General features: G+C 38.5%; 1 protein-coding gene across 1 annotated transcript; it reads left to right on the forward strand.

The window, feature by feature from the left end:
- The first annotated feature begins 7,508 nt into the window (after positions 1–7,508).
- On the forward strand, positions 7,509–14,674 carry LOC112027603 (THO complex subunit 4D). The gene is made up of 7 exons (XM_065780187.1): positions 7,509–7,827; positions 8,808–9,047; positions 9,901–10,044; positions 10,133–10,218; positions 11,356–11,545; positions 13,494–13,561; positions 14,224–14,674. Exons 2-7 carry the CDS (start codon positions 8,853–8,855, stop codon positions 14,429–14,431), a joined length of 891 nt encoding a protein of 296 aa, XP_065636259.1. The 5' UTR covers positions 7,509–7,827; positions 8,808–8,852; the 3' UTR covers positions 14,432–14,674.
- The last annotated feature ends 309 nt before the right edge of the window (positions 14,675–14,983 follow it).

The raw sequence follows: 14,983 nt of genomic DNA on the forward strand, positions 1-14,983 counted from the left end.
GGTGGCGTCCAAGGCTAAGGAAGAGACGAAGGTTCTTCAAGACTTGGTTGAGGAGTTGAGAACTGATATCGTGGAAAAAGATACTCGTCTTGACCATTTACAGAAAAAGAATAACGAGTTGAGTACTCTTCTCTCCAAAGCTAAAGAAGATGCTGTGGCTGAATTTAAGGCATCCAAGCAATATACTAATCTCCTGGACACCAATTATGCAGCGGGCTTCTAGGATTTCAGAATGGATGCTATGGAAAACTTTCCTGAAGTAGATTTTAGCTCCATTAAGCTTAATTTGAATGTTTCTGTCACTAGCTCTCTCCTCTAACCTAGCTCTGAGGACGCCAATATCAAGGACAATGTTTCAACCCTGCCCCCTTAAGACGACCCTAAGGATGACGCTCCCTTTATTTAGAAAATATCTCAATGTTTTGTATTTTCCCTTTTTTCCTTTTTTTTTTTTTTTTTTTTTTATCTGGTCCACTGTTTAGGACCTGTTCATGTAATATCAACCCTGCCCCCTTAAGACGACCCTAAGGATGACGCTCCCTTTATTTAGAAAATATCTCAATGTTTTGTATTTTCCCTTTTTTCCTTTTTTTTTTTTTTTTTTTTTTTATCTGGTCCACTGTTTAGGACCTGTTCATGTAATTCAAGTACATTTATCTCGTCATTGGTTTTAGGACGAGTTTTTAAACAACTTAAGTTTTAATTTTGCAAGGGTGTTTGGACGTTGGTTGTCCACCCTTGAAACAATTGAAAGAATGCTGTTATTTTTCTTTTATATATGCATGGACGAGATTTTTTATTTCCATATACAAGACTTTATGCTTGACTCATCTATATTTGATATATATACTTTTACCATTTTTATTGGAATTTCACCGTGTGTAATTCATCCATGTGAAATGGTAATTATCAGTATTACCCGTCCTTAGACTTGGCTGATTTTCATGTTTAATGAGGATAAGACCCTGCATTTTGCTCATCCATGGACTGGAATGTTCTAGTAGGTTCCTTAAGTTCAAAACACTCGTCTATGCATTTCCTCGTCCATGGTCTGGATATGCACTATGCTTTACTTCGTCCATGACATGGACAAATATGCCTTGGGCTTTTTGTGATTCGCTCAAGGCATGAGCTTTATCTCGTTCTAGTACCTCCTTAGATGTTTAACATTCCAAGGATGTTCTAGTTTCCTCCCGTCTAGGGCCTCCAAGTAGTAGGATCATTGTCTTTTATAGTTGACAACTCTGTAGGGTCCCTCCCAGTTAGGTCCCAATTTCCCATAAGCTAGGTTCTTGGTCGCCAAAGAAACCCTTTTCAGGACAAGGTCTCCTATGTTGAATCACCTTGGCTTCACCATTGCATCATATCACCTAACTATGAGGTTTTTATACCTTGCCATCCTTTATTCTTCATCTGTCCTTACTTCATCTACCAGATCGAGGTTCAAGTGGAGCTGCTCCTCGTTATCCTTGTCCTGATATGACATCACCCTATGGTTAACCATGTGCATTTCTATAAGTATGACTGTTTCGCTTCCATAGGCTAGTTTAAAAGGTGTTTCCCTTGTAGAGGTTCTCATCGTCGTCTTGTACGCCCATAAGACACCAGGTAGCTCATATGGCCATACTCCCTTTACCTCCTCAAGCCGAGTCTTAATGATTTTCAGTAAAGATCGGTTTGCAACTTCGGCTTAACCGTTGGCTTGAGGGTGGGTGAGGGAGGAATAGTGATTTTAGATTCCAAAGTGTTCATCGAAGTCCCTAAAAAGGGCATTGTCAAATTGTCGCCCGTTGTCGGATACTAATACCTTGGGCACCCCAAACTTGCACACTATGTTCTTCCAGACGAAATTCTTTACATTCTGTTATGTGATACTTGCTAAGGGTTCCGCTTCTACCCATTTGGTAAAATAGTCTATCCCTACCACTAAAAAATTCATCTGCCTGGTTTCGAGTGGAAAAGGACCTAGGATGTCTAGGCCCCACTAAGCAAAGGGCCACGGGGCCATCATCGGGGTAAGATACTCTGATGGTTGCCTAGGGATATTACTAAATCGTTGGCATTAGTCACATACTTTGACATAAGTTTTTGCATCTGCTTGGATAGTTGACCAATAGTATTCTACACGGACGACCTTGTGGATGAGTGATCTAACTCCCGAATGATTTCCACATGCTCCTTCATGAAATTTCCTCAACACATGGTTCGCTTCACTCGGAACCAGACACCTGAAATAAGGTTGAGAAAAGCCTTTCTTGTACAGAACTTCGTCCATAAGGATATACCTAGCTGCTCTAACCTTGAGTTTTCTAGCCTTATCCTTCCCTTTTCGGAAGCCTTCCGTCCTTTAAGTACGATACTATTGGGGTCATCCAATTTTCTTCACTCTCTATTTGCTGCACTTCCAGGAGATCTATACTTAGGACGCACTATACTTCATCGAACCCGTCCATGGCTCCAATCGCTTAGGCTTCCTTTGCTAAAGTATTCGCTTCCACGTTCTCCTCCCTTGGGATTTAAACAAAGTTAGCTTCCTTGAATTTCTTCACAAGCCGCAATATTTTTTCTAAGTATTTTTTCATCCATTCTTCCTTTGCCTCATACGTCCCATTTATTTGGCCCATGGCCAACTGAGAATCTCCCAGTATTGACTTTGTTTCCACAAACTTAGTCAGTTCCAACCCTTTAAGGAGGGCTTCATACTCAACTTCATTGTTGGTTGATTGGTATTGTAGACGAATCTTATGCTTCAATTTATTTCCTTCAGGGGATTGCAAAACCACCCCTATTCCTCCTGTGTGTTATGTGGATGAACCGTCCACGTGGACGACCCATTTTTTACTGTCTTCCATTCTTTCTATGTTATCACAGCTTAGTGTGAACTCCGCAATAAAGTCTGTCAAGGCCTGAGCCTTTATAGCATGCCTTGGTTGGTATCGAATGCCAAACTCACTAAGTTCAACAGCCTACTGGATCAATCGTCCTACGGCTTCCAACTTATTCATGGCTTTCTTGAGCGGATGGTCTATCATAACATTGATTACATGGGCTTGGAAGTAGTGCCTCAACTTCTTGGAAGCCGTGATAAGTGCAAAAGCTAGCTTTTCTATTAACAGATATCGTCCTTCCGCCCCCCCTCAATGCCCTGCTGGTATAGTATACTGGCTTTTGTACTTTTCCTTCCTCTCTTATTAATGCTGAGCTTACGGCATACGGGGTCACTGCCAAGTATAAAAACAATTCTTCTCCTATCACGGATGGATTCATCAACGAAGCCGTAACGAGGTACATCTTCAAGTCTTGAAAGACTCATTGGCACTCGTCCGTCCAATCAAATGCTTTCTTAAGAACCTTGAAAAATGGTAAACACTTGTCAGTAGCTTTAGAAACAAATCTGTTGAGGGCAACAACTCGCCTAGTGAGAGATTGGACTTCTTTAATATTCTATGGAGGCTTCATATCTAGAATTGCTTTAATCTTTTCCGGGTTTGCTGTGATCCCTCTGTGTGAAACCATGAATCCAAGAAATTTTCCTAATGCTACTCCGAAAGCGCACTTGCTGGGATTCAACTTCAAACTGTACTGCCTTAGTGTATTAAAGGTCTCTTGCAGGTCGTCTAGATGTTTTCCCTCGTCTAGGCTTTTCACCAACATGTCATCCACATAGACTTCTACATTTCATCCAATCTGAGGACGAAACATGTGGTTGACCAGTCATTGGTATGTTGCTCTAGCAGTTTTCAAGGCAAAGGGCATTACTTTATAACAGAATAAGTCTTGACTAGTAACAAAGGATGTCTTCTCTTGGTCGGCCTCGTCCATCCTTATTTGGTTGTATCCTGAGAAAGTATTCATAAAACTAAGTAATTTGTGGCCTGCGGTAGAATCCACTAGTTGATTAATGCGCGACAATGGATAGCTGTCCTTGGAGTAAGCCTTGTTTAGATTAGTAAAATCTACACACATCCTCCACTTGCTTTTGGCTTTTTTAACCATTACTACATTGGCCAACCATTCTAGATAGTACACTTTTCGTATAAACTTCGCCGCCATCAACTTCTGAACTTCATCTTTAATAGCATTATCTCTCTCAAGGACAAATACCCTTTTCTTTTGTCGCACTGCCTTGAAGGAAGGACATACGTTTAGACAGTGGGTGATGACACTAGGATCTATACCCGACATATCTTCATGACTCCAAGCAAATACATCAATGTTTTTCTTTAAAAACTAGATGAGGTCCTTCTTAATATTTTCTTCTAGATCTGTCCCAATCCTGGTACACCTCTCAGGGTTGTTTTCATCTAAGGAAATATCTTCTAACACTTCGGTGGGTTCAGCCACAATTCTCCTCTCTTTGATGTTCATCATCTACACTTGTTCGTTCATGGCAAGCATGGCCAAATAACACTCCTTTGCTGCCAATTAATCTCCCTAAACTTATCTTACCCTATGCTCCGTAGGGAACTTGATTGACAAGTGATAAGTGGATGTAACTGCCTTCCAACTATTTAGAGTTGGTCTTCCAATTATGGCATTGTAAAAGGATGAGCAATTTACCACAAGAAAATTTACATCTTTGGTTTCTTGCTATGGATATGCCCCCACCACCACTAGCAAAGTAACGGTGCCTACAAGCTGTACCTTCATTCTTCCGAAACCCACTAGAGGCGAGTGTACTAGGCAGAGCTGGTCTCGTCCAACCCTCATTTGCTGAAAAGCTAGATAATAAAGAATGTCTGCCGAGCTTTCATTGTATATCAATACTCTTCTGGTTATATAGTCAGCAATAACCAAGGTGATGACAATAATGTCGTCATGAGGGTGGTGAATTCTCTCTGCATTCTCATCTGTAAAAGTGATTGCCTGCTCGTCTGTGGTTCTTGCCCTTGGGGATTGTCCAGAAAGTTGGATGCTTTGTACTACCTTCAAGTATGTCTTCTTGAACTTGGATGACTGGCCTGTGGAATTTCCCCCTATGATAACTCTGATTTCTCCGAACGGTGGTCGTGACGACTCTTCTACTTCACCCTTCAATTTTTCTTACTTGTGGTCTCGTCTAAGGAAACTCCTCAACTTTCCCTGCCTTATAAGATTCTCAATTTGCTACTTTAAATCAAAACATTCGTCTGTATCATGTCCATGGTCTCTATGGAAGCGACAATACTTATTCCTATTACACTTATTAAGATCTCCTTTCATTTTTCTCTGGCCACTTCAAGGAAGGATCGTCCCAAATTTGCATAAGGACTTGCTTAAGCGGCATATTCAATCGTGTATACCGTTGATTTCGTGTTGAAGGACCTGCCTTTTTATTGTCTCGGTCTTTCCTATCTTCTATTCGTCTCTTCTTCTAACGAGGACCCTGCTCGGGGTGGCGCTGAGTGTTTGCTTCCATTCTTTTCCTTTTCTTGGCAATGATTGCGTCTTCTGCATTCATGAAGTTTTGGGCTGAATGGATGAGTTCAGCCATAGTTTGAGGCTCTTGTTCGTAAAGCTTGTGGATAAACAGGTCAGAATTGATCTTATTGTGGAAGGCCACTAGCAATAGCTTATTGTCCATCTCATCCACCGCTAAGGCTTCTCCATTGAAACGAGTAATGAAGGACCGTAAGCTCTCATTTTCTCCTTACTCTATGGTTAATAGGCTAGATGAGGAACGCTTGTGCCTTTGTCCTCCAATAAAATTATTAACAAATAACTTGCTCAACTCTTCAAAAGAACTTACCGAATTTGGGGGTATCTTGCTGAACCACACCCGCGCTGACCCTTTGAGGGTGGTGGGAAAAACTCTACACATTATCTCATCTGGAACCCCTTGAAGGTGCATGGTAGTCTTGAAGGTGGCAATGTGGTTGAAAGGGTCATGCGTCCCATCATATGAATCTAATGAAGACATCTTGAACTTTGGTGGCAAGGGATGACCATTGATGGAAGCCGTAAAGGGAGAATCAGTTCTATGAACCAAGTCTTCTACGGGATTTGTCATTCTCATGTTCTCCTTCATCTCATCCATAACTTTCCTCATTTGGTCCATCTCCCTTTCCAAGTGTGGCACCCTTCTTGGTGTAGTGCCCCTTAATTGGCTCTCCGGCTCTGCATTTCTTCCATCTCCCCGGCTCTGTCCATGTTCTTCTCCATAGGCCTCATGCCGTTGCCTTTTGAGATTAATCTCCTTTCTCAATTCCTGATTCTGTCGAGTTAACTCTGCCATGGCAGTGGCCATTGACTGCACGTGTTGGACAGAAGATGGTTGCACGGCAGGCGCTAATTGATGACCACGATGGGGGTTACTGGAAGCATCTCTACTCTCTTAAGGGCCTGGACTAGTAGCCCTTGATCTTGTTCGAACCATTTCAGGCCTTTATTGGAGAAAGAAATTGTAGAACTCAATAAACGAAGTTCAAATGCAACAAATAATTCCTCCCCACAGACGACGCCAACTGATAAATCCTGAAAAATCAGTAGGCTGAAAATCTCGGGCGTTGGTGATCTTAATGCTGAATCTTGAAAAAACAAATGTAGAATCAGAGGAGACTGGTGAAGGCCAGCCCAGAATCCTTCGATTGTAAAGTCAGTCGTTATTACAGGCCAAAAGAAAGTATTTCTAAACTTCTTTATCTTTTGTAAAAAAATGTTTCTCATACCTTACTTCTTCATTTAGGAATGCTTATATAGTATTCATGGAACGGTTACTCATTTAACAACTGTTCCTGTTATTGAGGAATTCAGAAGACAATAAGATAACTTCCATAACTGTCATGGGAGTTATCTCATTAGGACTTGTACTCTATAACGGTTAATGGAGGGTTTGGTTCGTAACGACGCAACCCATCCTTTACGTTTAGAGGAACTTAAGTCATCAAAAGTCCAAGGTCCAATAACCTCGTCCGTCCATTACTAAGGACAGACGATGTTTGCTTTAGGGACGAGCATAGAAGGGACGAGCGCAAGAGCCCCTTATCCCATTCTTTACATTTTGTCATGGACGGCCCATATTGATATGGACGAGATAAAACTTAGCATATTTCCTTTACACTATCACTATTCATGAGTCTCACTATTCTATTTTAACTAACATTTATCTTTTATCTACAGTATTTTCAGCAAAAAAGTTTTCAGTTTTAACAAAATAAGTGAATCCCAAATAGACCCGTAATATATAAATTTTATTTTTATTTTTATAAACAAATGTACAGACACAAAAAAAATATTAATTTTTTTTGATACAAAAAAAATATATTAATTTAGCCAAAATAAAAAGGGATAGTCATGGAATGGAAGTGATAAAAAAGAAAATATTATTGAGAGAGAGAGAGAGAGAGAGGAGATTATTATAATTATATAGGAAGTGAAAATAGAAAACCCCATGTTGTATCAAAAAAAGAAAAAAGAAAATGGAAAACCCCGTGTGGAAGGAAGTACGCGCGTCTTATAGCAAAAAGTTTTATCAAAAAAAGAAAAAAGAAAATAGAAAACCCCGTGTGGGAGGGAAGTAAGCGCGTCATATAGCCAAAAGTTTAATACTACTCATCATTCATCCTATAAAAAAAAAGCTCTCTTTTGCTTTTGCTTTTCCTGTGTCCTTCTGCGAAAGTAAAGAAACCCTAAAAAAACCCCACACAACACAAATATAAATCATCTTCATCTTCATCTTCATCTTCATGGATCTCTCATCTCCGCCCCCTTCATAACCCTAAAAAAAAAAAAAAAAAAAATTCCCCCCTTTTCCAAATCTCACTCGCTTTGGCCTCTCTCTCTAAAACCCTAACAATTCCTTGACTTTTTCTTCGTCTTCGTCCACGCTTTCTACCTGATAATCTTCAGGTACTTTCCACTCTCTGTGTTTATTTGTTAGTGCGAGCTTTCTGATCTGTTAGATAGAGAGGTTTTTGTTGTTGGAGTTCTGGATTTTAAGTTTCAGTCTTGGAATTCAAATCTCAAAGTAAGCAAACATAGAAAATACATGTTTGATCTGATTCGCTCTCTTATATACCTACACCTGCTTTTGTTGTCTCTTTGGGTTTTAGTTATAATATACATACTTATAAGTTTAGATCTTTCAATTGCTTTTTTGTCTGTTACATGGATCTTAATGTGCTTTATTATTATTATTATTTTTAATGTTGTTTTGATTTTCAAAATTTGTAAAATTAGACTCAACTGAGAAAAAATTTTATTGGGTTTTTGTTTTTAAATGGTTTATTACACTCTGTTTGCAACTAAACTGTGTATTGTGCGTTTATGGGACCAGTTGGGACTATGGTAATGTTTTGGTTTTAGAATTTGATATATTCATTAGGTTTTGTTGAGATAGTTGACCTGGAATGAGGGGTGGACTCACTAAGAAGCTGGAATAACCTACCCTATATGGTTGGGATTCCATCCATAGAGTCATAGTTTTGGATGTATGATCTACTGTGGTTAATACTGAACATGGGATAGATCCCTAGGGATACACTCGATCCCTTTCGCCAATTGTTTCACTCTGTTCTTGGTTCAGATGTCATACTTACACATGCATACCCAAGTGGGTGGGTCATAAATAGTCTTTAACAGGCATGTGAATCAGTGCCGATATTGGTCTGCCCTGTTCACGCTGATCTGTTACTGTGATGCTTTCATATTCGTGGTGTGCAAATAATTAATGTTGGATTTTATGTAATGAAATAGTGAAGTGATTCGTGTTGTTGCCTTCGTTTTCTGTGTCTTGGCAGTATATACACATATTAAACTTCAACCCTCACATGCCTAAGTTTTTATAGTAACATTATTAATAATTATTCTTCATTTCTTTCCTTTTACAGGTTCACATTTCTCTCTCGAAGACTAATACTTTGGCTACTGATTTAATGGCTACTGCATTGGATATGTCACTTGATGATCTTATTAAAAATAGAGGTTCCCGTGAGAGAGTTAGAGGGCGAGGTAGAGTTCGCCGTGGCCGTGGACCAGGCAGGGCCCCTGGTGGTGGAAGAATGCCTGGGCCATTTCGTAGAGGTCCTCTTGCAGTGAATCCTCGGCCATCACCATACGCCATTGCCAAGGCAAGCTCAAAACTGTGGATGTCTATACATATGCTTGAGAATCTGACATGCTTAAACAATCCAAATACAAGAGGTCATCTAATTCAGAATTAGACTCAAAAACAATTATTCATGGAGAAGCTCATTATGACTCAGCCACTAAAGTGCTTGCGCTGCAGTTGCGTTTGTACCATTATCTCTTCAATTTATTTGTACTTGTGGGGTTTTTGGGGTTATGCTTTGGGGGCTTTGCAACAGATCACGTTCATTATATTCGGAAGCTTTTTGGTGGTGTCAATAAGCTATAAAGCTACTTCCTAGAAATGTAAGCAAAGGAGCTTGCTTTAGGTGAAATTTTGACATGGAGCTCTCACCAGTAGCATAAAACTACTAAACAATTAGTGGGGTTGATTCTAGAAACATCTATAACTCATACTATATAGTTCCAATCACTTTAGTGTTTGATGACTGGTTCTTTTGACCGGTAGTCTGTGATGGATCCTCTTGCAATGTGGGGAATTCTTTGGTGCAAGATTTCAGTTCGTATCCAGTTCATGGTGTTTTTGCAAAGGAACTTCCTTCGCTCAACTTGAGAACTGGAGCTCTCAATCTTATCTCTGCACCGGTTTACATGCAGTGGGTCAAATCCTTACTCCTATCTACCAATCATTAGCTTAATTTACAGATTTCTGATTAATGGATTGTTTGAGCATGTTTCTAAGACTCGATGCTACTCTCTTAGCAGTTTCTTTTATGTTTTATGGGAATTTTGCTCATTTCCTATGATCTAGAAGAATGGTGAAATTATGCATTATCTGGTCATAAGCTGATGTGTCCTTTTCATTATCTGGATCTTTTTGTGTGCTTTCATCAGTCTGTCCGCAGAACCAGGAATTTCCCATGGCAGCATGATTTGTTTGAAGAGAGCCTTAGAGCTGCAGGGATACCAGGGATAGAAATTGGCACAAAGTTATATGTTTCCAACTTGGATTCTGGAGTGACTAATGAAGATATAAGGGTATGATTCAAGCCATATGTTTTCATCTTAAGTGCTTTCTGTAGAGGATTTTTCTTGAAGTTCACTTGAAGCTTAATGTGCAACTCAGGAACTCTTTGCCGAGATTGGGGACCTGAAAAGATATGCAGTTCATTATGACAAAAATGGTCGCCAAAGTGTAAGTATTTATGTTTAGTACTTGTAACTTCTATTATTATTTAATGCCAATTTTATTTTCAAGTTAGGTTTGATGTCTTTCCTAGATCATCTGACGCCGTTGTAGTGGCTATACTTAGTGCCTATAGTGTATTAATTTATATATTATATAATATTTTAAGCAGAATTACCCTTTACTCTCTAGCAGATAGATATTCTCTTTGCATTCATTTTTTTGGCTATTTTGCGGATTGCATCACCCATCAATTTATAATTTTGACACGTTAACTAATATTGGAAAGTCATTTGGAATCAATTTTTTGTGTGGTTAGAATATTCGTGTGACCTTAAAAAAATGATAAGTGATTAATGTTGCTAATGTCTCTATGAGAAACTTATTGTCATAAACTGGAAGCTCCTCCCCTTATAAGGGCTAGGTGGAGGTTGAGGCTGTGGGTTCAGGTTCCATTGTGTGTGTGTAACTTACCAATAAAAAATAATTAGCTTATTGTCATCAATTACTTCTATATTACATTGTTACTCTCTCACGAGAACTCTTTTTAGAAGCTTATTGTCATCAACTAGTTCTAAAAAAGAAGCTTGCGTAAAATATTATTTTCATTCTACATTGTCATCTGCTAGTTCAAAGGAAGTTGTGTCTGGATAAAATATTATCTAAAAGATTTGGCTCTCGTGCCTATTCTGATGGAAGTAGTATTGATGCTCCCTTCTGTATAAGCTTTTTTTTTTTTTTTTCTTCCTTGCTCATCTTATTAGAAGGATAAAAAAAGATATTTTTTTTAAAATGTCTAAATGGAAGATTCATGACTGTAAAATGTAAATCCAAGCATTAAAGAAACATTATTGAAACAAATTATCCACAGATAATTCTAAGAAACCGTCCAACAAGAAAATGCAAATAGACATAAAACTTATTGACATCTTGTATAATTCGAATCATTTAATAGATTCAACCACAATATGAACTCATCAAACTTAGGAAAAATTACATCGCTGCAGGTTTCACCAAGCAAAAAATTCAAGCAGACCCTACAACAAATGTATTTAGCACACTGGTGGTCATACAATTTCAATCATTTAACTCTTCTGTCATTTTGTCATTTTTAACTCCAACCAAAAAATAAATAAATAACTCTTCCCTCATTTGTATTCAAGCATAGAGAGGGATATGATCACATACGTCATAACAACTGTCCTCTTCCTCCTTCCATTTACTCCAGTAACATTCACACGAGCTGAAACAGGCACATCTGAATTGGCACCAACAATTTCAATCCTCATGGGCCTTCCATCCAAGAGAACATTATTATACCGCTTAAGAGCCGCAAAGGCATCACTTCTTCTGGTATACACAACTTCAGCTGAACCCTGTAACCAAGTACCATAGATTACACTTTACTCACTGGAGTATAACCACCAAAGTATGTTATCAAGCTAACAAATTCTACTTTAATCAACCATGGAACAGAAGAAAATAATAATAATATATGACAAATCAACAAAATAAAAACACCAAAGCTGCATTCCATAAACAACAATCCAACTTTATGCCAGTTCATCACAGCTGATAAATATATAGCATGTAACTATGAATGGCATTGCAAAACACATAAAGCACAAGAATGCATTTTTATACCAACAACAATGACAAATGGCAATAAACATATCAAAAATGCCATAGTAAAGCTAATCCAACAGGCCATATACTATAGAAATTAAAAAGAACTATAAATCTATGATACTGAGGACACATTATGCATGTACTTAAGGACCATCGTAGTATGATAGCTTACCAACTATTAGCTAAGCACCTCGGAATGTATCATGGTTCGTGCTGATGACTTTTACAGTAAGGCATAACCTCATGAAACTCGTGTAATAGAATCATATAAAAATTGAAGGCATCAGAGAGGGAGCATCAATCATTCCAAATACTCAAATCAGACCAAGAGATAATAATGCCTAAAATGCAAATATGTGTGAAATGAGCCTTTGGGCATTGTATTGATTTTATTATATTTTTTTTTGGCAACCATGTGCATAATGAACCCAAAGACTAATGCTTTTGCTAATTCAACTCAAATAAACTTTATAAAGAGTATGCCTTTGAAGGCTTTTGGAGTCTTTTGTGGTCTAATTGGATTAGAGGCCCTAATTTGGGAGAAATTATACAGTCCTCTGGTGGACCATGTCACTTGTCTACCATTCCACTAAAGGACTCCCACTTGTTTGAAATTGCTGAGTAAGTAATCAGTTTCTATTTAAAAAAATTNTAATAAACTTTATAAAGAGTATGCCTTTGAAGGCTTTTGGAGTCTTTTGTGGTCTAATTGGATTAGAGGCCCTAATTTGGGAGAAATTATACAGTCCTCTGGTGGACCATGTCACTTGTCTACCATTCCACTAAAGGACTCCCACTTGTTTGAAATTGCTGAGTAAGTAATCAGTTTCTATTTAAAAAAATTTCTAACTCAGCAATTTTAAACAGGTGTGAGACTTTTAATGAAATGGTAGACCACGTCACTTGTCCACCATGTGGACCTTATAATTTCTCCTAATTTGGAGACAGATTTTAGAAATTTTGACTAGGAGAGAAAGATGAAGCCCACACATAAGCGGCTCTAAGACAACTAAATTCAGAGTCATAGGAAAAACTTCTCTAATTAAGTTAGAATATCAATACAATGCCCAAATTATTTCATATTCTTCAATTCTTCCCTTCACTACAAGATTCACTAAGGAACCAAGTTATTCATATATTTTCTAACAACGTTACACATTAAGACGATCACCCCCCCCCCCCCCCCCAAAGTAGTTTTAAGTTTTAACTGTGTAGGGTTATCAAATATTCAATGATTTGCTATGTGTGTGCAATTGGTGAGTTACACCCACCCAGTGGGTTTTGAACTCTTGACCTTACCTTCCACGCATTCTTGCGGGAGGAGTGCCATTTGGAGCTAGAGCTCATTGGCTCTTGAAAATATTTTCATTTTAGATATAAATAGTGCTTGCAGTCTGGTGATCATTTTGGTATAAAACTGAGATATTTTTTGAAAGAATTCTGAATTAGTTTAAACAGATCTACTTTGGTTTCATACCCCCACCCCCATATTAATACACAAAAAGGTTGTGTTCGTGTTGTATTGTACACACATGGGTGATATGCACTTGATGTGCTATTCTTGTCAAGTCAGCCATGATGGATAAATATTTGCAAAGCTATAAAACTAGAGTCTACAGTTATTTTTCCATATATATTTTATTTACTAAGACTGTTGCAAGTTGTTTACTGAAGCTTCAATTTATGCAGGCCTAGGGTGGGTCCAATTGAAGGCTCTGCTGCAGTTAAGCGTGGCTCTGGGTAAATCTCTGACTTAATTGACCATTCTGTACCTAATTATTATTTAATTAAAGTCCGTCTAGTGTACCTTATGTTTTGTTTACATTGTGCAAATTGGAATAAGTGTCATAAGCCATGTTTTACCTATGTTTGGCTGATCTCAAAGTTCAAACTGGCTCTCAAGCCTGGTTTAAGCTTTTTTTAATTTTTGAAACAGTTTCATTACATTTAGGATATGGGACCTTGTTGAGCAGTTAGATGGGTCCACTGTTATAGTCCTTATCAGCATCCTGGTGGATGCTTGCTTGAACAGTTTCTACCAGATACTTTTGTGGTAATTTATTTTTAGTCATATCTGAAAAAGAGATTGTGAAAGCTGTTCTACAGTGTGGAATTTTGGATGTCATTTTCTAGTTGGACTTTTGTCTTCTTGTTGGTATGAAGATTAGAACTTAAGTAAGCTTAGATCCTATTTGTGTGCGCAAGGTGGAAGTTCTGTTATGCCAAACTGCATAAAAGAAAATATTCACCATTGAGATTCCTGTCATGGAATAACATCTAAATTTGGTTTCATTTTCCATGTCTTTGCATTTCTTGGCATTACAGTTATTGGCTGCCATTTTTCAGCATTTGGTTTAGTCACTTGCAACTGACTTTTTACATATTTCTGGAACTTCTTGTAGTCAAAGCCGACGTGGGGGTGCAAGGGGTGGCCGTGCACGGGGTCGGGGTCGGGGCCGAGGTCAAGGTCAAGGTCAAGGACGAGGTAGGGGCCAGGTCCAGGGCCAGGGCCAGGGTCGGGGTCGTGAAAAGAATCAAGCAGTTGAGATGTCTGTGGATGAACTTAATGATGACCTGGATAACTATCATGCTGGAGCTAAGCACATTTGAGAGTTTTCAAGCCGAAGAACTGTTCTGTGGAATTAAATATATTAATAGTAGTCAATTTTAGCTGTCAGCTGTACAAATTTGGTTATTTCGTTGGTGACTTCTGTTTTCGGCTTAATGCTTAGATAGTGCATGCAGTGAATTTTCATCACAGGATATGTGTAGCGTAAGTGAAGCTGCTGGATGATTCTTCATTCTCTAGTCTTGGTTTTCTTCACAAATTTATATATTAACGCGTTTGCCATCTATCTGTCTGCATGTGTTATTAATTACTTGTATATTATTTATTTGCTGTAAATGATGGAATTTTAGGATGTTATTTGCTAATGGTACTTGAGCCAGCTTTACTTTCCTGATAATGGATGCAGGGTGAAGTCAGAAACCATTGATATGTCATGTCATGTCTGAATTGAATATTTAGGGCCCGTTTGGTTTCTCCATAACTCAATTTTTTTAACTCAGTTTTCAAAACTCATAACTAGGGCTGTCCACGGGTCGGTCCGGGTCGGGTTTGTGCCCAACCCGGAACCGACCCGATCACTTCGGATTTTCCAG

This window comes from Quercus suber, unplaced genomic scaffold (genome assembly GCF_002906115.3).
Source record: "Quercus suber isolate HL8 unplaced genomic scaffold, Cork oak 2.0 scaffold_227, whole genome shotgun sequence".
Lineage (NCBI taxonomy): Eukaryota > Viridiplantae > Streptophyta > Magnoliopsida > Fagales > Fagaceae > Quercus > Quercus suber.